The following is a 24,376-nucleotide window of genomic DNA, read 5'->3' as shown; positions in this document are numbered from 1 at the left end:
TTTTCCTCTAGAAAAAGTCTTTCTTTCCCACTGCCTCTTTGAGCTGAGCAACAGCCAGCCTGCTTTGATTTCCCTGTAGGTTGCTGAAGGCTGTGCAATGCAACAGGGCTGGTTGGAGCCACCGGGAAGATGCAGAGTGTCTTGACGCCAGCACTTGTTACCAGGGCACCGGTGCCTTGGATCCTGGAGAAGCAGGAGCATCTCAGAGTGGAGAGAAGGTAGCCCCAAATCCAGCCCTGGGTGGAGTCTAGGAGGCCACAGAGTGTAATGGGGCGCCTGGCACTGCTGTGTCTTACTCTGGAGGAAGTCAGGCCCTTTACAGGACCCCTGTTTGAGTAAAGTGGCACTAAAAGTTATCATGTGCTCCCATGTGGTTATTATACAAAGAAAAGCTTAAGTCAAAAGTATCTGATGCAAGTCAATTGTAAATGACCCCAAACATACTTATACTAATGTTTTAGATTTCAGTTCAGTCACTCAGTCATGTCCAGCTCTTTGCGACCCCTTGGACTGCAGCATGCCAGGCCTCCCTGTCCATCATCAGCTTCTGGAGTTTACTCAAACTCATGTTCATTGATTTGGTGATGCATCCAACCATCTCATCTTCTGTTGTCCCCTTCTTCTCCAGCCTTCAATCTTTCCCAGCATCAGAGTCTTTCCAAATGAGTCAGTTCTTCCCATCGGGTGACCAAAGTATTGGAGTTTCAGCTTCAGCATCAGTCCTTCCAATGAATATTCAGGACTGATCTCCTTTAGGAGGAACTGGTTGGATCACCTTGCAGTCCAAGGGACTCTCAAGAGTCTTCTCCAACACCACAGCTCAAAAGCATCAATTCTTCAGTGCTCAGCTTTATTTATAATCCAACTCTCACATCCATACATGACTACTGGAAAAACCACAGCTTTGACTAGATGGACCTTTGTTGGCAATGTAATGTCTCTGCCTTTTAATATGCTGTCTAGGTTGGTCATAATTTTTCTTCCAAGGAGCAAGCGTCTTTTAATTTCATGGCTTCAGTCACCATCTGCAGTGATTTTGGAGCCCCCCCCAAAATAAAGTCTGTCACTGTTTCCACCGTTTCCCCATCTATTTGCCATAAAGTGATGGGACCAGATGCCATGATCTTAGTTTTCTGAATGTTGAGTTTAAGCCAACTTTTTCACTTTCCTCTTTCACTTTCATCAAGAGGCTGTTTAGTTCTTTTTCGCTTTCTGCCATAAGAGCAGACAAAAACCTAAACTACTCAGTTATTTTAGAATACCTAAAGAGATTCCATAGGAAACAACTTAGGAAGAATTGATATAATAGAGAAGAACTCTGGACACATACTCTCTTGACTTCAAGCCTGGCCCCTCACTGGCTAGTGACCTGTACAAGTTGCAACCTTAGTGTCCTGATTTGTAAAATGCAAATCAAACCCCTTGGGGCTGCTGTGGGGACCAAGTGACACAGTGCATGCTAAGGGCTCAGTATAATGCCTTTCCGTGTTTCCCAGCTGGCTCAGTGGGTAAAAATATCTGCCTGCAAAGCAGGAGACATAAGAGATGCAGGTTCGATCCCTGGGTTGGGAAGATCCCCTGGAGGAGGACATGGCAACCCACTCCAGTATTCATGCCTGGAGAATCCCATGAACAGAGGAGCCTGGCAGACTATAGGCCATTAGGTTCACAAAGAGTCGGACACGGCTGAAGCAACTGAGCACACACCCACATCGTGCCTTTCACATCATATTCAGTAAACAGCAACCATTCTTGTTATGCTCAAGAAATGCTGATGATGATAGCTGCAACCTAAAACACAAAGCAGAAATTCTCAATCCAGAAGTTAGAAAGGAAAAATGCAGAAGCTTCAGGGGGAAATGAAAAGAAGGTCCCTCAACCCAGTATCTAATTAGCGCAAACATTGTTCTATTATGCAGTCTTCCGTGATACTAATTATTATATACCTGTTTTGTGTGTACACAGCTAATGAGCCTCTGAACATGGAATTTACCAAGGGAGATGAAAGCAGATACACAGCATGAAGTAAACCCTACAAATATTTATAGCTGCTAGTCCTCACAGCTGTCCTGACAATTAGAAGCAAAAATTCTTTAATAAGGATGGGAGTAAAATACCCAGGTGACTGTTCTTCCAAGTGAGTGCCCTTTGCCTTAACTTTGATTTCTCTGTACATTTTTGTTTCAGCCAATGAATGAATGGTGTGCTCTAGTGAGCCAGACCAGGATAGTTTATTTAGTTGGACACATCATTCAGGCAATTCCCTGGTAGCTCAGTCAGTAAAGAATCTGCCTGAAGTGCAGGAGACCCAGGTTTGATCCCTGGGTCGGGAAGATCCGCTGGAGAAGGAAATGTCAACCCACTCCAGTATTCCTGCCTGGAAAATCCCTGGACATGGACAAGATATTCCACCTTGGACAATGGGGATGCAAGAGTCAGACATGACTTAACAACTAAACCACCACCACTATTCATTCATCAAGTCAGTACCATTTGTTGAGCTCCTCTCGGGGACTAAAGACCTGAGTTTAGTAACTAGCACAGATGAATGGGTTGTGGCTCCTGACCTCAAGTGCTTCAGTGTGGGGCAAGGCAGACATGCACTCACTGCCGAGGCAGTGATGAATGTCTTATCACAGGAGCCAGCCCTTAGAGATAAGGCAGTCACTGCAGGCTTGGGCAGGGAAGTCTGGCAAGTTCTCATAGGCATCTCCTTTCTAATCCTTGAACAAAAACAAGCTCTTTTTGGCCTCAGGACTCTGAACTTCCCTTGTTCTATTTAGAACAGTAGTATGGCTTTGTTTTCTTGGGCTCAAAAATCACTGCAGATGGTGACTGCAGCTATGAAATTAAAAGATGCTTTCTCCTTGGAAGAAAAGCTATGATAAACCTAGACAGTATATTAAAAAGCAGAGATATTACTTTTCAGACAAAGGTTCATATAGTCAAAGCTATGATTTTTCCAGTAATGTATGAATGTGAGGGTTGGACCATAAAGAAGGCTGAGCACTGCAGAATTGGTGCTTTTGAATTGTGGTGTTGGAGAAGACTCTTGAGAGTCCCTTGGACAGCAAGGAGATCGAACCAGTCAATCCTATAGGAAATAAATCCTGAATATTCATTGGAAAGACTAATGCCGAAGCTGAAACTCTAATACTTTGGCCACCTGATGGGAAGAACTGACTCACTGGAAAAAACCCTGATGCTGGGAAAGATTGAGGGCAAGAGGAGAAGGGGATGACAGAGGATGAGATGGTTGGATGGCATCATCGACTCGATGGACATGAGTTTGTGCAAGCTCTGGGAGATGGAGAAGGACAGGGAAGCCTGGCATGCTGCAGTCCATAAGGTCACTAAGAGTTGGACACGACTGAGCAACTGAACAACAAAACATTGTGGCTAGCTGCTCTTTGTCTTCAAGTCCAAGTTCAAAAGTGACCTCTCAAAGGTGCTCTCCCCAGTTACACTGTCTTAGCCCCCTTCCCTCTTGGTCACCCTAACACCTGGCTCTTTAGATATTAAGATCACTTTCTTCAAAGCGTAGTTCTCATTTTAATTATTAGTTGTTTATTTTGGTCACTATTTTCTACCCACTATCACCACTAGAACACAGCAATTAGAGGGCAAGAAACATTTAATATCAGTAGCACCTAACATACAATCTACAAGCTCTTAATAGATTTTATAAATAAATGAATACATTGGAAACTGTGCCGAAGGACAGCATGCTTCTCTCAGAGCACTGGGAACTCTCTGCAGTAGATTGGGATTTATCTTTCTCCTATTGCACTACTGGTCCATATAGGTCATTGTATCCCTGGTGCTGATCTAACCTATAGCACCTGCTCCATAAATGTTTGCTGAATAAACAAGCTGGGTTTTACAGAATGAAATGTATAAAGCATTGGAGAAGGGAAACAGGTCAAAAGTTTCTAGAAAAACAGGTATTAGAGAAATGGACAAATAACAAATCATGGCCCATGGATCCATCCGGGGGAGTTTGGTGTGGTTGGGGCAGAGTCTATGAGCAATGCCTGGAGCAAGGATCCAGGAAGAGCCAACCTGGATGATGCATAAGCAGCAAGTCCTGCTAAGGAGCCAGGATCTGATTCTGTGCTTGTAGAATCCCTCAAAGAGGGATTTTGGGAAGAATAAGTGGGTCTGAAATTCATTACTTTTCTTAGATAAGAAGTTGAGAGACCTATATGGAATAGATACAGGGTAGGATGCATATGTAATGCAGGAAATCTAAAGTCAGGCTGCCTTACATTTAAGTCGTGGCTCCTCTGCCTATTATCTGTATTACCTTATACTAGGCATCTAAGTTCTCTAAGCCATAGTTACCATATATATAAAATTGGGGAGGATCATAATAACTATTTCACTGAGATTTTGTGACTATTCAATGACAATATATGAGCATTTACCCAACTATAGTAAAAACCTATCAGGCTCTCAGGCTTCCCTGGTAGCTCAGCTGGTAAAGAACCTGCCTGTGATGCAGGAGGCCCGGTTCAGTTTCCAGGTTGGGAAGATCCCCTGGAGAAGTGAGAAACAATCCACTCCAGTATTCTTATCCAGAGAATCCCATGGACAGAGGAGCCTGGCGGGCTATAGCCCATAGGGTCACAAAGAGTCAGACATGACTGAAGCAACTTAGCACACACACACCAGGCTCTCACAAAATATTAACTCTAGTCACTATTGGTGTAAATCACCATAATTCTTTTGCCTGAAAAAGTGCTGAGGGAAACACCCACCTCAAGAAATCCATTTGGAAGGAAGGAAACAGTCTACAAAATACTGCACATTTATCAGATTTATCAAAGATTTTTACCTATGCAACATGCTATGAGATATTCATTGTAGATTTTAGTTTCCAGAAGACAAAACAGATATTCTAATAAAAAGGGGGGCAGATTTAGATTTTTCACTTCAAGAACAGTATCATGGATAGGAAATAAAACAGACTTTCAAAGATTGCCACAAGCAGAATGAAAAGGAAATGAAAACCTTGAGGCCAAACTGAGGAAGACTGTTCCTCTCTGATCAAAAAACAAATTCCCAGGCGTTCTCTTTCTGGTCACAGGTAAGGGCAGCAGCCATCGACCCCCCAGGGGTCTCAGAGAGGAGGAAGCCCCTCCCAGACTGGCTGGCAGTGGGATTCTGTGCGCTCACCTCTCTGAACACGTTCAAAGTCTCTGGGCCTAGCAAAGCTCATCCACAGAGTATCGCCATGCTCATTCCCAAGGGACGTCAGAGCCCAGAAAATAGAAAGAAACGTTGGGGAGTGTCTTTTATCTTTAAAAGAACTAACCAAAGAATCTATTTAGTGGGAGAGAATTGAGAGTGCGGGGAATATCACTTCACTGACCCCCTTTCCCATTTAATGATTAACTGCCAAATGCTGTGCCCTGCACACCGCCCAGTCTCACACTTAAATGGCTGCCGTGCTTTTGATCTTTAAAGATGAATTGTCAAAGCTGAGAAGCCTAGGAAATCATCCAAAAAAGAGAGAGCAGCAATGTAGCAAAGCTTTTAGAAATAGCCGGGAAGAAATAAAAGGAATCAGGGTTATCGAGAGCAGGGAAACTAGACAAGGACTTGGTACCAGCAGAGCGTACATCGGTGGACAGGATGGCGGGAGGGACTAGCACTGTTGCCTGGACCACCTGCGACACAGACATCCATCCATGTGCTCCTCATTCTGCCTCTCCGGGAAACTATTTGTCAATGCCCTCTGTCACACAAACTCGGAAGCAGACACATGCCAAGCTGGCCTGTCAGAATCAAAAGGAGTTTTGCAATACTTCTCAGTATTTATGTATCTTGTTCATAAAGCAATGAATGATTTCCATGTCAAGGATAACTCAAGATTCTAGAGTAATCCAACATGCACCGTGCTATATCATTTGTGGTGCCTAGGAGGATCTCAGCTCATCCAGGTGCCTCCCACACAAGTCCCCTCCTTGGCCTCATCTCTGACTCTGCACTAGGTGATAGCTACCAGCAGCCTGCTCCTCTGAGCTGTACCTGCGCCCACAGACAGGCCAGCCTGGAGGACCCCAGCTCCCCCGAAAGATAGGCCGTCCTGCCAGCCCCATTCAGCTGGGCCATCTTCTAAATCTATAGTGAATCTGTCCTCCAAGGAGACCATGGAGAAACACTCGCTGCCCTCTGAAGGGTTCTCTGCTCTGATCTTTGATATAGCACTGTCAACCCTTACTGGCCACATTTCCAACTTTCTGCCCTTGTTCAACAGCTCACATATTCCTGTGCATTATTTTCAAGCTGAAAAGACCAAAATGACCCAACAAAGATTGACTGGTGGTTCCAATAAGGAAAGACCTCTCTCTATTGTTGCTTCCCTGATAGCTCATTTGGTAAAGAATCCGCCTGCAATGCAGGAGACCTGGGTTTGATTCCTGAGTCAGGAAGTTCCACTGGAGGAGGGATAGGCTACCCACTCCAGTATTCTTGGGCTTCCCTTGTGGCTCAGCTGGTAAAGAATCTGCCTGCAATGCAGGAGACCTGGGTTCAATCCCTGGGTTGGGAAGATCCCCTGGAGAAGGGAAAGGCTACCCACTGGAGAATTCTGTGGACTGTATAGTCCATGGGGTCACAAAGAGTCAGACATGACTGGGGGACTTTCACTTTCTTTCTCTCTATATTTGGGTACTCAACTGGTCCAGAATGATTTTTCTCCAAGAAATGTCTTTGGTGCCTCTTCTAGCCCAATAGGAGAGAGAGGTAGGTCTAATGATACACTCCAACGCATACTCACTGGAGGATCACTCACTGAATACCAATTCAAATCCTTTTCAGCTTCTCCTTTGCATTTATAGGCAAAGTTTAGAAAATTTTAGACATTTCCCAGACCCTCTTGCAGCAGAATTTTATATGTGACCTAGTTTTCACCATGCAGGCACTCTAAATGAGCCTTAGAGATAGAATAGAGCAAGCAGAAAATAAGGCCAAATTTGGGGAGACTGGACATTTTGACAAGAAGGGAGGTAGAAGTGTTTGGCTTTGGGGGTACAGGGAGGGTGAAGCTTCCAGTGTCCAGCTCTTAGTATTATATGTGTCAAGCAGTGGGTACTTTCTACAAGAGGGTCTCTGTTCTATCAGTCACGTATGGTGTGATTAGACATTTCTCCTTGATCTGATGTCTTCTCTGCAATATTGCTGAATCCAAGTCAAATCCTCTGACCCTTCTGGAGAGTCTGTGAGCTATATAAAACTCTTCAATCAACCCCTTTCTGCTTCACTAGCTAGAATAGATGTTGCTGCAGCTAAAATCTCTTCAACAGACACAGGATTTCCTTAATTAAAATTTTTAATTAATACTCTCAATCTCTTTTCCTAAGAAATTAAAATCTGAAGTGTCCAACACAATGACTCACCAATTTCTCCTTGCCAGATTCTGGCAGCAATTAAGCAAATTCCAGTTATAATCTCTTAGTCAATCAATGACCCTCCCCAGAGCAATCTGCCCTTACCCCAGGAAAGCTACATTTCAATTCTACATCTTTCAATTCTTATGTCTGTTTAGGATATCAATATTCCCCCTTCTTCTGGGTATATAATTCAGAAGTGAATGACTAAAAGCTCTCTTCAGATTAAGTGGGACTCCAACACAAGCAAACCTTTAGATAAGGATCTAAAGGTTTCACTGAAACTGTGAACCAAGGCTAGAGTGTAGAGTTTGTACAATATTGCCACAGCGGTAAGAACCACTTCCTTACCTCAAAAGCTAATGCGGTGAGAATGCAGCACTATGAATTTTAAGACAATTTTTAACCAAATCAAGTGGGATATTTACTAATTTCCCAAAATTTAGATGGCAATTCTAGATATTAAGCGCCTCGTCTGCCCAGGCAAGTCTTTCAGTCTTTAAATTTCATTAATAATCAAATCAAAGATAATCCCACAAGGAGGATGTTCTCCCATCTTTCCTCAATTTAATGCTAGGTCATCACAAGCTTACAATCATCTTACTATTCCATTCTAAAATTTAAAGAGCATTTTTTTCACACTGAGGATCATGCAGTTTGCATATTAATCCACTACCATTTCTCAAAACAAGAGGTCAGTAACCAAGCAAGAGTTTTACAAAATAGGCAGACAAAAAAAAAAAAAAAAATCCCAGAACTTGATGCTGTTTCATGAGAAGGTTCATGATGGGGGAAAGCAAGTACATTCCGGCTATGAGGTCAGTGACTGGGTTAAAAAGACAGACAAATGATGTCAAAAGAGAACAAAGCCTGGAAATAATTCTGCTACTAAACAATAGGGGGACTTGGATGAATCACTGATTTCTTTTGTCCTCATTTGTTACATGAGGGCCCCATCAATCACAGGCAAGGTCCCTAGAAGCTCTACCATGTAATGAATCTAGGAATCGGGATTTATCTAATTCTGCCAGAGTTTCCTGAGTTTATAATACCTAGGGGCATGTGTGTGTGTGCATGTGTGCTCAGTCATGTCTGACTGCGATCCCACAGACTGTAGCCTGCCAGGCTCCTCTGTCCATGGGATTTTCCAGGCAAGAATACTGGAGTGGGTTGCCATTACCTTCTCCAGGACCTATGGGCAACACAGTACAATTGAAAAGGTAGTGGGTCCTCCGAATCAGTCTGATTTTACATTTCAATCCTGGTTTCAACACTTACAAGCTGTGAAACCTCAGGCAAGTTGCTTAAACTCTCTGAGCCCGTGTTTTCTCATATAAAAGTAGGATAAACAAATGCACTGCAAAGTGTTGTTTGATGCTTGAATTAAATGATGAGTACCATGACAATGCTTGAGTCAAAATTAGTGGGCCCCCTACCTCCCTCTGTTTTTTTAATGTACCGAGCTAAAACACAAGAGAGCATTGATGACTTACTCTTTCCTGAATAAAAGAAGAAACTAATTTATAATTGTATAGTTTTGAGAAAAATTTCCTTAAATCACTTCTTTACTACAGTTTCCACTACTCTTTGGTGGATCTGGTTTACAAAACCTTTTTTCCTTTTATTAATAGCATTTATTTATAAATATTTATTCATCATGTACAGCGTGCTGCTCCATGTTCTAAGCAAAAGGGATATAGTGGAGAATAAAATAGACTAAGTCCCTGTCCTCCTGAAACTTACATTCTGGGAAATGTCGTTCAGAACAGTTTTGGAAATAAAGTTCTAAAAACTCTTCTTCCATCTGGGCATCATCCTCCACATCACTGTTGGACTTTACAAAGCTCGTGCGTGAGTGCTAAGTCACTTCAGTTGTGTCCAGCTCTTTGTGACCCTATGGACTGTAGCTCGCCAGGCACCTCTGCCTACGGAGATTCTCCAGGCAAGAATACTGGAGTGGGTTGCCATGCCCTCCTGCAGGGGATCTTCCCGACCCAGGGATCAAACCTGCTTCCTGTGGCTCCTGAACTGCAGGTAGATTCTTTACTGCTGAGTCACCTTTACAAACCTCATCTTCTCTTATTTCAAAGGAAAATAAACTCATGGAGGTTACCTAATACCCATATGAGATTAAGTAAGAAATCTACAAGGTATGAAAGAGAATGTGAACTTAGAGTCAACCAAGCGTGGACTCTTGTCATTTATTAGAGATGTAGCCCTTGGCAAATAAAGTAACCAGTGTTTTTTAGTATCCTTCATATCAAAATCTACTTGCAAGGATATATGGAATTTTATGAGATAATATATGTAAAACACCTAGAGCAAGGTATGAGAGTAGAAACAGAACAATACTAATCATAATAGAGATTCTATCTCATTATGACTTGTTTCTCCATTGATCAGAAATAAATGAGCTATCTTAAGGGTAGAAGTTGACACAGAGAAAGCTGTAACATCCATTTATGGTTATTTGAAAAAATGGTATAAAAATATACACAACCCACACTTGCCACCTGTTACATTTTTACTTAAACCATGAAAAATATGTCATGGAAAGTGTGTGTGAATCCCATTAAGAAAATCTTCTATATGACAGTCTCCCTAGCTGAACTCATATGATAAGATTTTCAAAACTACTGATGCTGATTTAGCTGGTCTGGGTTATTCCTGGGCACTGGGATCTTTATAAGTTCCCGTAGAAATTTGTGTGTGCAGACCAAGTTGAGAACCTGGTGTGCAAACTGCATTCATAGAACCCTCCGCTGTTGAGAGGGAAAAGATTAGTTTTAGCAAAGGTATGTTATATACCAAAAGATTACATCTTAATGACCTATGAGATACATAACTGGTAGTGTTGTGAAATACAGAACTCACTTCAGGTAAGTCCATTTTCAATTAATTATGTACTTTAATTTTTGACATAAAAAATTAAGTAAAAAAAATTTGACATAAAACAAGACTGCCTACCCACTTGAAATATTGTTACCTCTATTTTTTAAGCCTGAACCAAACTTCTAACCTTCATTATGTATCCATAAATGGGAAATGTAAAAAAGGGAACTATTCACTAGTCCAATTAAAATGGAGCCTCACTTAATATATTTATCAAATATCCTGAGAAGTCTTTCTTAATCATGTTCCTACTTTGTCCGACTCATTCCAAACTTTTCGACATTTTCCATGTTCAGCCAGCTCCACCACCATCCACCACCTGTCTAATCACAACCCCATTTTTTCTTCTCCTCACCCATCAAACTGCAGTTTCTCTCACCACAGGACAGAACAAGAATGGCATGGAAGCTTGTGTGTGTGTGCCTTTCTATCCATGGTCCCTGTGAATTTTACTCTCAATTTTGGCTGATACTGAAATCTCCTAAAAACAATTTTAATTTTTCAAAACTACTGATGCTGATTTAGTTGGTCTGGGTTATACCTGGGCACTGGGATCTTTATAAGTTCCCACAGAAAATTTGTGTGCAACCCAGGTTGAGAACCAATAGACTGGAACATGGAGACATCTTCAATCCCGTTTCTTTTCCACTCTATATTTTTGCTGAAGATTTTGGTTCTCTGACTGGATTAAAAATCAACTAATGTAAAAACTGCATCTCTTAGTTCTTTCAGTCTGGGAACTCTCTCACTGAATAGATGAGGTGTGGGATTTTCATTAGATTTCTGTGTCATTGTTTCCAGAAGATTGACATTTGTACAGTTGGCAGACAAACTCAGTACCCTGACCCTAGCCCCACGTCATACCTTCCAAATACACACTACAACCAGCAGAGGCTTCCATGACCTGAAGAGAGCAGCTTGAATCCCAGATATGCAACTGCAGGTCCAGCCTGCATCTGACCATCCTGAGATTGGAGGTAACCATTTCTATGGACCACTCCATCAGACTAAAGAGCGAGGCCTATGAAAGGGGTCCTTCCTGCCCATCAGCAGCAAGCCAGTCAATCCTCCTCAGTTTCTGGGGATATTTTTTCTTATTTTCACCTATTATGGACTTTTAATGTTCATTTTCCTGAATTTTTCCTTATAACTAATCTAGCCAATATGAATTTTCATATTCATTTTAGACTCAAAAATGAGCCAAGGCCAAGGAGATATTTTAAGGTAGAGTTCACTGAGGCTCACTGTATTCACTTGCTAGGGCTACCGTCCACCAGACCACAGAGGGCCTGGCTTAACAACAGAGTTCATTTTCTCACAGTTCTAGAGGCCAGAAATGCAAGATCATGGTGTCGGCAAAGCTGACCTCTGAGGTCTCACTCATCGGCTTGTAGATAGCTGTCTTCTCCCTATGTCTTCACCGCGTCTTCCTTGTGTGTCTGTCTGTGTCCTCATCTCCTTATATACTAGTCATATTGGATTAGGACCCATCCTTATGACTTCATTTAACTTTAATTGCTTCTTTAAAGACCCCATCTCCAGACACAGTCACATTTGGAGGGACTGAGGGTTAAGACTTCAATATTTGAATCTGGGGGGATATAACTCACCCATACAACCATGAAATAGAAGATTTTAATACCTTCTTGTATCCCCTCAACTGGGATTCTATCGTATGAAACCATGGCCATGATATTTAGTTTGCTTTACTTTCTTTAGCATGAAAGTGGACTTTCTGGGAATGAATAGAAAGAAAGCTCTACATAATTTTGGAATTCCATGATAAGCTAATCTAACTAAAAAATATAAAGGCTCTGAAAAAAATATTAGAAATATAGAATTTACCAAGTTAGGTAGTAGAAAAAGGAAAAATATAAAATAATGTAACTGATTTCATGAAAACTATATACAGTAATAATCTAGGAGAGAATTGATTTTGAATTTTCAGCCTCTTGATCTTCCTAAGTTTGTTCATACTTGTCAGGATGTAGTCATGATTTAGGGCTTAGATTGTAAGTCACCATTGTTGTTATCATTACTGTTTTAATCACTAAGTCTTATCTGGCTCTTTTGCAAAGCTGTGGACTGTAGCCCACCAGGCTCCTCTGTCTAAAGGATTTCTCAGGCAAGAATACTGGAGTGGGTGGCCATCTCCCTCTCCAGGGGATCTTCCTGACCCAGGGATCAAACCTGCGTCTCCTGCATTAGCAGGCAGGTTCTATATCACTGAGCCACCAGGGAAGCCCTGTAAGTCACCATATAACTGTCTTAATTTGCCTGTTTTGCTAAATTGTTTGTTTCTGCAAGGAGACTATTCCTATACCCTCATCAGTACAGAGGACTTCAATCTGAACTCATCAATTGCCTACTGCTGAAAAGTACTTGTGTGGTGCTCAATATATGGACTTTTTCCAATCCCTTTCTTAAGGTGACTCACCCAAGAGTTCCCTGTGGAAAATCTGCACATCTGCAGATCCTGCCTGAGGCCCTCAGTTTATTCAGATTAAAATTTTGGTTCTCAGACAGGAACCTACCTTGAGGTTTGGACTTAGTCAGCTTGCCACAGGGCTTGGAGATGGTGACTGTCTTCTGGCAGTCGGCGTTGTGGAGGGCTCGCTTCAGGTTCCCAGTTCTGGTCTTCAGAGCCGTGTTCAGATCGCATTCTCCCCAGGCCTGGAACTGGTATTTGCACTCCGCTGGAGGCAGGGTAGGACCAAACAGAAATCTCTGAGTTCCTCTTGGAGTACCATGAAAACAGACACTTTTGGTTTCAATTTTCTGTAGTGAGGTAATTATTGGTTCACATGCAGTTGTGAAAAATAATACAGTGAGATCCCGTATACCCTACACCCAGTTTCCCTCAGTGGTGATATCCTGCATAGCTATAGCGCCACCAGGAACTTGACATGGACAGAGTCCAGAGAATTTATTTAGGTTTCCCCAGTTTCATGTGCTCTCACTTGTTTATATGGTATGTGGACACTGACTTCCGTGTGACTTTATCACATGTATAGATAAGAGCGAACACCCCCATCAATAACATTCAAACAACTTCTAACACAAAGGTCCTGTGGGTTATCCTTTTATAGTCACAGCTTAGCATCCTTCTTCCTTTCTTACCTCCTTGCTTTGCTGTGCTATTCTTAGTCACTCAGTCATGTCTGACTTTTTGCGACCCCATGGACTGCAGCCTGCTAGGCTCCTCTGTCCATGGGGATTCTCCAGGTAAGAATACTGGGGTGGGTAGCCTATCCCTTGGCCAGGGGATCTTCCCGACCCAGGAATCGAACTGGGGTCTGCTGCATTGCAGGTGGATTCTTTACCAGCTGAGCTATCAGGGAAGCCCTTCCTATCTCCTGAACCCTTAGCAATTACTAATCTGTTCTCTGCCTCTATAACTGTGTCATTTTAAGAACGCTATATAAACGGAATCACACAGTATGTAATGTTTTGAGATTGGCTTTTTCACTCGGCAAAATTTCCTGGAGGTCCATCCAAGCTGTATGAATCAATAGTCTGTTCCTTTCATTGCCGTGGAGTACTCTGTGGTATGCATGTACCCCAGTTTGTTTAACCATTCACCAGCTGAAGGATATCTGGGTGGTTTCCAGCTTTTCGCTATAACAACTAAATCTGCTATACAAATTCATGTATAAATTTTTATAGGAACATAAGTTTTCATTTCTCTAGGATAAATGCCTAAGAGTGAAATCACTGCATTGTGTAGTAAACACAAGTTTCATTTTGTGAAAAACTGCCATGCTCTTTTCCAGTGTGGCTCTCTAGTCTGTATTCCCATCACCAATGTGTGAGCGATCTAGTTTCTCCTGTATCCTTACTAGCATTCAATGTTATTTCTGATTTTAGCTTAGCCATTCTTACAGGTGTGTGGTATATAGTGATGCCTCATTGGTTTTCATTTTTATTTTCATCACAGAGAAAAGATGCTGAACATCTTGTCACATGTTTGTTTGCTACCTAGGTATCCTCTTTGGTAAAATGATTGTTTATGTCTTTTGCCCAATTTCTAATTGGATTGCTAGTTTTGAGACCTCTTTATATATTCTAGATATTTATATACATAAAACCTTTAAAACACATTTTTAAGACATTTTATGCACAGATCTTTAGAGTACTTATACACAATTTAAGATCAAACGTATGTGAATTTCACCATGCCTTTGTAGAATTTACCTCCACTTACATAAAGTTATAACTCCAAAGGTTATAGAGAATGAAAAAGATGTAGTGTATGTATTCATTACCCTTCTCCACTGTCCAGTAGGCCAAAACACATTTCTGTAAGCCAGTGAGAAGACTTGGGACATTGTGTCCCACTATGGCAAGAAAGACAAGTCTAGAACATGGGGAAAAAAAAAAAAACCCAGGCAATTTTGGTGTTCAGTGGTGGGTTTCAGGTCAAATGTGTTGAAAGATTCCTTCTCAGATTGGGAGACGAGGTCAACATGAAACTGGCAATAGTCACTGAGCTAAAATCTATGACAGTAGCTCAGAGCAGTCTAACTGGGTTTGGTGAATAAAGCTATAAACCAGTGTGGAGAGTGGGGAGGGAGCAAAAGAGAGAGAAAGAAGGCCCGGAAGTAACAGAGAGAGAGATCTGGAGAAGGAGAAGACTAAATAAGACAAGAGGAAGGGAAGATAAAAGGAATCTAGAAATAGAAGGAAAGAGCACACTGTTAAGAGGGACCGAGGGCCTGTTTTCTGACCCTGTTGCTAAGGCTGTGGTCTCAGGCAGGGACCATCTGACCCTCTGCCCCCGCCCCGAAAGGAAACACGCAGCAACATCTAGACATGTTGTCACAGTTGCAGTTGTCATAGTTGGTGAGCTGGGGAGTGCTACCAGAAACTAGTGGGTAAAACTCAGAAATGCAGCTAAATATCCTACAATGCACAGAGCAGCCCTCCCTCCAGGACAAAAAAAACTATCTGGTTCCAGTAGTAGTGTGGAAAACGAGGGACCCGAGGTTGGGCAAGATGCCAGGTTATCTTGATTTTAAAATAGAGTCAACCTCAAAAACATACCTGATGGAAGAGTGCAAGAATTGTCTCAGGGTGGAAGGGTGGGACTCACCTCCAAATTGCTTTTTCCAGTTGCAGGGGATCTTGCACCTCTGGGTCTTCATGGTCTGTTTACACTCGGCTCCCGCGCGGGTGCCCTCGCGGGTGCCCAGCCCACAGTCCCCGCTGGTGGGCACACACACACTCCACTGCCACTCTCCACAGTCAGACTTCTTCACCTTCTTCTCTGAAGGGGAGGAAGGAAAATGATCAACGTCCAGAAAGCTCTTCGACTCCTGGATAAAACCGAGTTCATTCCTGAGCTCCTGAACTGCATGGCCTGTGATTTTACCTCTCTCTTCAGTGTCTAGGAAAGAGGAGGAACTCGCCCAGTATTAGCTGAGTGGTTGAATCAACCAATGACCAAGAGAGGGGAGAAAGAAAACTAGGGAGCTAGTTTTAGCTAGCACTAATATTTATTTAATTCTTACTATGTGCCAGGGACTGCGCTAAGTGATTTACTGACACCTCCTTTTGGAAGCAAATGTTTCTGAAAAAGAGAAGATGATCAAAAGCAAGTTAAATCTCAAAAATAGGAAAATAGTCTATGAAAATTAACAGTTGTCAGCTTAGTCATTCCAGTGTATGTCAATGCTCCTTTCTCTGTCTTATAGATGGAGTGGTGGCCGTGGTTTAGTTACTAAGTCGTGTCCGACTCTTGCGACCCCACGGGCTGTAGCCTGCCAGGCTCCTCTGTCTATGGGATTCTCCAGGCAAGAATACTGGAGTGGGTTGCCATTTCCTTCTCCAGGGGATCTTCCTGACCCAGGGATCAGAACCAGGTCTCCTGCATTGCAGGCAGATTCTTTACCAACTGAGCTACAAGGGAAGCCCAAAGATGGAGTAACATAAACTAAATGTGGTGGACCACAGATGTAACAGATTCTCACTCCACAGCCAACTTATGACATTGCAAGTGACATAGAAAAGGTGCTTTATTCTTACTAAGATTCAGTTTCCTCCTCTGTTAATGAGATAAAACAAAACTTGCTTCCAGGACTCTTTTCGAAGAAGAGTATCAACATAAGTAAAACACTTGATTGCCGATCAATTTTCTGTATGCCGTGTTGCTGCTGCTGTTAAGTCACTTCAGTCGTGTCCAACTCTCTGCGACCCCATAGACGGCAGCCCACCAGGCTCCCCCATCCCTGGGATTCTCCAGGCAAGAACACTGGAGTGGGTTGCCATTTCCTTCTCCAATACATGGAAGTGAAAAGTGAAAGGGAAGTCGCTCAGTCGTGTCTGACTCTTAGCGACCCCATGGACTGCAACCCACCAGGCTCCTCCATCCATGGGATTTTCCAGGCGAGAGGACTGGAGTGGGGTGCCATTGCCTTCTCCATCTGGATGCTGTAGCTGTTAATAATTATTACTTCAATTAATAGCCAATGGTCACCATCTTTTTTCAGGACTTAGAGCAGGGGGGATGGAATAAGAGGAGATGTCACTTAGGTGTTCCTCTAAATACCTGGAAGAAAGGAAAGTGGGAAGAGGGGAAAGAAGGAAAAAAGAGAGGGAAGGAAGGAGAGAAGACAAAAAGCAAGCAGCTGGATTATATAGACATTAACCAATGAAGACTTTTGTTCACAACCATATCACTCACCTGGTTTCTCTTTCTTTCCTGCTTCAGCGGTGTCCACAACTGCCAAGATGAAAATAAATGCCAAGAAGGCAGCTGCAAATTTTCGACGTTGCTGCAGGTACTGTGGAGTCTGCATTCTAAGAATAAACAGAGAAATGGAGAAGCTGGTGTCAACCTAAGTCAAAGAAAGCTCGCTGAACTCCTTGATGAAGGACTCCAGTTTCCGTTTCTGAAATATCAGATTTTAGGAAGATTTATATCAGTTATATGGCGCAGAGTTCAATCGTTTCTCCAACAGCCACTGCAGTAAGTGCTCTTCTGCAATCAGTCATGTATTCATTGATAAAGTACAACAGTCCTTCACATGAGACTTCACACACAACCATTTGCTAAGTATGACTCGAGAGCAATGGAAGCAAAAGAATTTTGACGGCGTGCATTGGAACAGACTCCTACAGTAAGTCCTACTATAGTGACACTTGGTAAAGGCAATGACTATAGTTACCCTTATAACTCCTGATGATTCCTCAAAACAACCATGATGTTTCCGTCCATGCGTATAATGTGAGTGGACACAATGAATAGATTATCTGTGCAAGTATATGTTTGCTGTTATCTTCAGATGCACCAGTAATGATCAACATCTCTCATTTTATCATTTCTATGATCACGATTACCTTATCATCATAGTTCTGTTATTCACTGGTCCACTGAAAAGTGAAGCCCAAAACAGAAGGAGAGCTAGCACACCTTCAATATACAGCAAAAACACTTCTAAGCTCACATGTACTGAAAATCTTCTAAATTTGAGAATGTAGTAAAGGGTTTACATTTACTCATAATTTGAAATCTCCACATTAGAGATCAATAAAAAATCCCAACATTAGCAAGACTCCCCTAGAACTTGAAGTCACTTGTGACAGCATAGTGTCAATATGATCACCTTGCCAAGCATACTGGGGAAGGCGCCAGGACAACCCACTTCTTGAAGCTGGACCAAGTCATTGGCTGCAGCAACTCACCTGGTAGTCATTGATCTCCATCTGGTATGTTCATTATATTTTATGCTTCATATAAAAAAGATAGTAATGACATACGCTCATTAACTCAGAATTTTTCTTCCAGAAGTATACATTGTTTACGTGATTTTACATTCTCATGAATGTAAACAATAAAACCTCACATATATAAGGGACTGAGATCACTTTGTTCTGTAATTTGCTTTCCTCATTCAAGCCTATCTATAAAATAATATCCTTGTCAGTGAATTTTTCTCCCTTTCTGTGACACTGGAAATGCCCATTTTATTGTTTTCTAATTGATAACTTTGGATTCCATTGTATGGATGAAGCATATTTCATTAGTTAAAGTTAATATTTTGGTCATTTGGTCCTTTCCCTGAATCATAAGTCCTAATTAGCAACTCAGCATCTCCATCACTTTCTAAAATCTAAAATTACATGCTTTTCTTCTTTCTCTAAATGTATCTTTTTTTTTTTTTTTTAGAAAGTGAAGAAGAACTAAAGAGCCTCTTGATGAGAGTGAAAGAGGTGAGTGAAAAAGTTGGCTTAAAGCTCAACATTCAGAAAACTAAGATCATGGCATCCGGTCCCATCACTTCATGGAAAATAGATGGGGAAACAGTGGAAATAGTGGCAGACTTTATTTTGGGGGGCTCCAAAATCACTGCAGATGGTGACTGCAGCAATTAAATTAAAAGGTGCTTACTCCTTGGAAGAATAGTTATGACCAACCTAGAGAGCATATTAAAAAGCAGAGACATTACTTTGCCAACAAAGGTCCATCTAGTCAAAGCTATGGTTTTTCCAGTAGTTATGTATGGATGTGAGAGTTGGAATATAAACAAAGCTGAGTGCCAAAGAATTGATGCTTTTGAACTGTGATGTTGAAGAAGAGTCCCTTTGACTGCAAGGAGATTCAACCAGTCCATCCTAGAGGAAGTCAGTCCTGAATATTCATTGGAAGGACTGATATTGAAGCTGAAACTCCAATACTTTGGCCACCTGATGTGAAAAGCTGACTCATTTGAAAGACCCTGATGCTGGGAAAGATTGAAGGCAGGAGGAGAAGGGGACGACAGCGGATGAGATGGTTGGATGGCATCACCAACTCAATGGACATGAATTTGAGTAAACTCTGGGAATTTATGGACAGTGAGGCCTGGCGTGCTGCAGTCCATGGGGTCGCAAAGAGTCAGATACGACTGAGTGACTGAACTGAACTGAATTGAATGTAAATTTTTATAATTATACTTCACTGATGATCAAACAGAAAAGTTGTTACTGATTATGACACTTGTCCTATGACTTTCATTGGACATGAATTGTCTGAGAAGTGAGTCTAGACATATTGGTTGGCAAGTCCTCTCAGAGCTGAGTACCCTGGTGTATCTACACAATACATTTAATACATATCCACATAGCAACTATAATTATGAGATGTAACATGAAGGTCTTCTGGTGTTTTCTCCAAAGGCAGTCCAAGAACATACTCTTAGTGACTAACCACTTTGAAGGCGGAAACTTCTCATTTGAGTCTTCTTAGAGGGTAAGTTAACTTTTAAATTTTAATGCATTTCTTTCTATGTTGTAATACACATTTTGTTTTACAATTACCTCTGACTCCTTGAAATTAGATTGTGAATTAGATTATTGTATTGTTGTTGTTGTTGTTTAGTCTCTAAGTTGTATCCTACTCTTTGTGACCCCGTGGTCTGCAGTGTACCAGGCTTTGCTCTCCTTCATTATCTCCCGGAGCCTACTCAAACTCATGTCCTTTGAGTCAGTGATGCCATCCAACCATCTCATCCTCTGCCGCCCCCTTCTCCTCCTGCCTTCATTCTTTCCCAGCATCAAGGTCTTTTCCAGTGAGTTGGCTCTTTGCATCAGGTAGCCAAAGTATTGGAGATTCAGCTTCAGCATCAGTCCTTCCAATGAATATTCAGGGTCGATTTCCTTTAGAATTGACTGGTTTGATCTCCTTGCAGTCCAAGGGACTCTCAAGAGTCTTCTCCAGCACCCCAATTCAAAAACATCAATTCTTTGGCACTCAGCCTTCTTTATGGTTGAACTTTCACATCCATACATGATACTGAAAAAACCATAGTTTTGACTATATGGACCTTTGTTGGCAAAGTGATGTCTCTGCTTTTTAATGTGCTGCCCAGGCTTGTCATAGCTTTTCTTTCAAGGAGCAAGTGTCATTTAATTTCATGGGTGCAGTCACCATCTGCAGCAATTTTGGAGCCCCCCAAAATAAAATTGTTCACTGCTTCCATTTTTTCCCTTCTATTTGCTATGAAGTGATGGGACCAGATGCCATGATCTTGGTTTTTTGAATGTTGAGTTTTAAGCCAGATTTTTCACTCTCCTCTTTCACCATCATCAAGAGGTTCTTTAGTTAGGGTGAAATCAAAGTTGCTGGGAGAAATATCAACAACCTCAGATATGCAGATGATAACCATTCTAATGGCAGGAAAGTGAGAATTCAGAAATTTCCATCGTGAGAGCACAGCTATTGAGAGAATTTTCTGACCAAGCAAAAGAATGATGCTTGAAGAGCCACGTATCATACACAGTGAAAAGACAGGTCACTGAGAAAACATGCCCACTGAGCAGAAATAGAACTCTTCCATAAATAACACACACAGAGAGTTATTAATAGAAAGATACTACTGCTGGCTATTTTAACCTCAGCATTTCTACTTTGATATTGCTAACCTCACTTTTATAATTATTTTCAAAAAGTTTTCTCTCAGTCAAGTTAAAGTCACTTAATTTCAAAAGAAACATCCCACAGGGGCCTGAATTTCCTGAACAAAGTTTCTAAATGCATAGAATCATCTATTAAACAGGGATCTTAACTGTAGTGGTAGCGGAGAGGAAGAAAGGAGAGAGGAACTGGGATGAGCGTTAGAGTTAATAGAATAAAGTAAACTCTGTTTATATCCTTTCCCCTATGAATTCAGAAAAATTGGGAATCTTAATTAGTGGGCAAATGGTTAATTTCAGCTTTTAGATGTTCTAAAGAAAATGCACACAATTCCATATGTACAGGGAAAATCTGTAAAATTTGTGATCAGCAATAGGTTTGAGTTTTCAACTTATCTTTTCCCCTACCTCCTGTTTTGCCTGCCGTTCTGCTTAAGCCTCTGTTTTGGTAGCTTTAGCTTCTTCTGGGTAGAGCAAAGGAAACAATTATTTCTAAAAAGAGAGTAAAGGAGTTTAGGAAAGAGATGAGTCAAATTATAAAAAAAAAAAAAAAAAGCAAGTAGCATGCTGGTGCCTTGTTGTGGTGTTAAGAACTTGAGTAACTGAACGTGTGTAGATAAGAGTTTCCCTTGCTTGTAGTATTTGTTGGCTGTTTATTTGTCCTTAGCATCAAACAAAGGCAGAAGTATCTCCATATGGTGTATCCCTGCCGCTCTCCAACACACGCTAGATGAGCACAGAGGCAAGAACGCTGACTTAAGGAAGCGGTCAGGGTCGGGACTTACTTTTCAAACGCAGGGAACTAAAACAGTGGCAGAATAAGCCCTGCTGAGTCAGCTCAGTTCTTTTGAATAATTTACTTATTTTAACTCCTCCTACTGCCAACTTTTGCTGTCCTTACTCTGACAGATTTAATTTCATGGGGCTTACCAGTTAACAGGAAGACTACCCTAGATGCCTGGTGTCTGGAAATTACTGTTGCGTTATCTCAATCACTAATAAGTATGAATGAAGCTCAACGGTGAAACGAAATCAGTTAAAGAAACCAACTAGGGGGGAAAGTGTTAATAGATTAAATCCCGGTCACTTCTGTAGCAAAATCGCTGATGAGAAGGAAAAGCATTAGTATTTTAATAGGATCTAAAATTTTAAAGATGATTAACATCTGGTATAAACATAATACAAGGATGCTGGAATCTGTCTCTTAGTGATTTGTTTGGAATGACTAATATAAGATTTAGAGGCAGAAGCTTTGGCTTAAACTTCAGCTCTACCATATAATTTTTGGAATGTTCTTGGGCAAATCACAACCATTTAAACTGCTGTTTTGACATCTACAAAGTGGGTGTGATTATAATAACTTGAGAGGTTTGTTGTGGAAATGCAGGAGCTAACACAGAATATCAAGAAATATTTGTTGTGGAAACATAAGATGTAGACATAGAGCTAACCAAGATTATCAAGAAATATATTAGTTGCTGAATAAAGTTAGTTCACCCCTATACTCATATTACTTATTAAAAGGAAGTACTTCTTTTTATTAAGAAATAATGAGCATGATACTTTTAGCTGTCTAATCTTACCTAAAATCAAAGGATAAAAATAAAAAAAAAACCAGAGAGATATGATTTAATTAATCCAACTAAAGACTTGTTCAGCTTTATTAGGATACAAATTTGTTCAGGCTTTTGACTTCTTAAAAGGTTAAAATAAACTCAAGGACCTTTACCCCCAGTATTTCTTTGGAGTTCACTGAAGTTTAGAGGCTCCATGTTGAGAACTAATGAAACTGATATGCAATTTAACATGTACTAAATGAAAAAAAAAAAACTTTGCAACTGCATATTATGCCTCTTGTGTGGTGAAACTATTCTACTGCCCTCCTTTTATTTCAGATACCTGAGATAGGGTCCCAGCACAAAGTTGCCACTCAGTAAATTTTTGCTAGCAAAAAAAATATAGCTAAGACATGGCATCAAATAGAAGAATTAGTATTCATGCTAAAATGATGCCTCAGCTCTTTGTCTATGCCATGGATATAAGATTCACTGAAAAACCTGAGCTAGAAGCAACCAGAATCTAAAGCAGTGTCATACATACAAGAGCAGTCTATGATTTGTAATACATCAAATATTACACATCACCAAACCTTTCTAGATATTTTGTGATCTATCTTTCTAAAGCTCTATGAAATAGTAATTTTTTTTTCCTTTTTATAGGCCACTTTTATTTTCACTAACCCTTCTTCAAGTCATAATCCTCAAATTGATTTATTTTCAAATGGTTGATCATTGCTTAGATTCCTAAAGTCTCATATAAATAACCATTATGTTTACAATGGAATCTTTTGCTAAACTAGCCTTTCATTTTGACCTTGTTAAGCTGCCTTATTTAAACACTAAGCCTTGAAAAGAATGTGTCCCAAGCACGTGTGTTCATGACCTCAGATACACTCTACTCACAGTCCATAAATGAATTCAACAGTGTTCCATCTTTGATTTTAACTAAGTACATATCAGTTAGATTGATAGTATGACATTGTTTAACTTTGTATAACACAATAGAAATGGGTAGCTTTCAGGCTGAAATATTTTCACAGCATAATGGCACCTGCTAGAGAAATGTGATATTTTAGGGCATTTTCTTTCGATATTTATTCACCAATTTTTGGGGGTACCTACTGAGGGCTGGATGTCTACTTAGGCATAAGAACATGATAAAAGAATATGATTCAGCCCTCCCCCGAAAGAATTCTGTGTAACTGGGGAAAAAAATGTGAGAAATGAGTGAGATGATTCACTATGGTAGATATCATGAAGCACTTCTACACACAGTGCTATTTGAGTACCTAGGCTCAAGTGATAATTTTGCTTAGCAAGGGTGAGTGAGGTAGAGGGTTGTGGTATATTTTACCAGATTAAAAAAATATAGTTGAAGTCTTCTAAATAAAGAAATGAGGGAAGGAAGGGATCTTCAGGCAAACGGGATCAAATAAATGAATGTGTGGAGATGATGTGTATAATATATTCAGTGACAGAATGTGATTAGAATAGAGTGTACAGTACCAAGTAACAGTGGGTGGACCTCAAAAGGAGGAAGAGGAAATGAGTTAATCGTGAAAATTGTGAGGGAGAAAGACAGAGAGAGTTATTAACTGCTCAGGAAGAAAGAGAAGCAAGGGGAAGTCAGGGAGAGAGGAATGTTGTATGCTGTGCTAAATCACTTCAGTCGTGTCCAAGTCTTTGTGACCCCATGGACTCTAGCCCATCAAGTTCCTCTGTCCATGGGATTCTCCAAGCAAGAACACTGGAGTGGTTTGCCATGACCTTCTCCAAGGGATCGTCTCGACTCAGCGATGAAACCCTCATCTCTTCCGTCTCCTGCATTGGCAGGTTAGTTCTTTATCACTAGCGCCATCTGGGAAGCCCGTATGCTGTATAGTGAAGTGAAGTCGCTCAGTCGTGTCTGACTCACAGCGACCCCATGGCCTGCAGCCTACAAGCCTCCTCCATCCATGGGATTTTCCAGGCAAGAGTACTGGAGTGGGGTGCCATTGCCTTCGTATGCTGTATAAACATGACTAAAACACCAAGTTACCACAAAAGGGGCAGTCTCCATACCCAACCGTTCATCTCGACATCCTTTATGTAGTACATTTGTTTCTCTTTTGGCTTTCTTATTATTTTTGTTTACCCATG

At 41.1% G+C, this 24,376-nt stretch overlaps 1 protein-coding gene across 2 annotated transcripts in view; it reads right to left on the bottom strand.

Annotated features, from left to right (window-relative positions):
* PTN (pleiotrophin) overlaps positions 1-24,376 on the bottom strand; it is a 100,464-nt gene that overhangs the window by 9,367 nt on the left and 66,721 nt on the right. For both annotated transcript variants that reach the window (XM_070465297.1, XM_070465292.1), the window contains exons 2-4: positions 16,969-17,084; positions 15,379-15,552; positions 12,821-12,982 (exon numbers count right to left, since the gene is read on the bottom strand). In XM_070465297.1, the coding sequence (XP_070321398.1) occupies positions 12,821-12,982; positions 15,379-15,552; positions 16,969-17,083 (451 nt within the window). In that variant the 5' untranslated portion in view covers position 17,084. The remainder of the gene's footprint in view (positions 1-12,820; positions 12,983-15,378; positions 15,553-16,968; positions 17,085-24,376) is intronic.

The sequence above is a fragment of the Odocoileus virginianus genome, chromosome 1 (genome assembly GCF_023699985.2).
Source record: "Odocoileus virginianus isolate 20LAN1187 ecotype Illinois chromosome 1, Ovbor_1.2, whole genome shotgun sequence".
Taxonomy (NCBI): domain Eukaryota; kingdom Metazoa; phylum Chordata; class Mammalia; order Artiodactyla; family Cervidae; genus Odocoileus; species Odocoileus virginianus.
The sequence above is the reverse complement of the archived record's forward strand: the minus strand, read 5'-3'. Positions and strand labels throughout refer to the sequence as shown.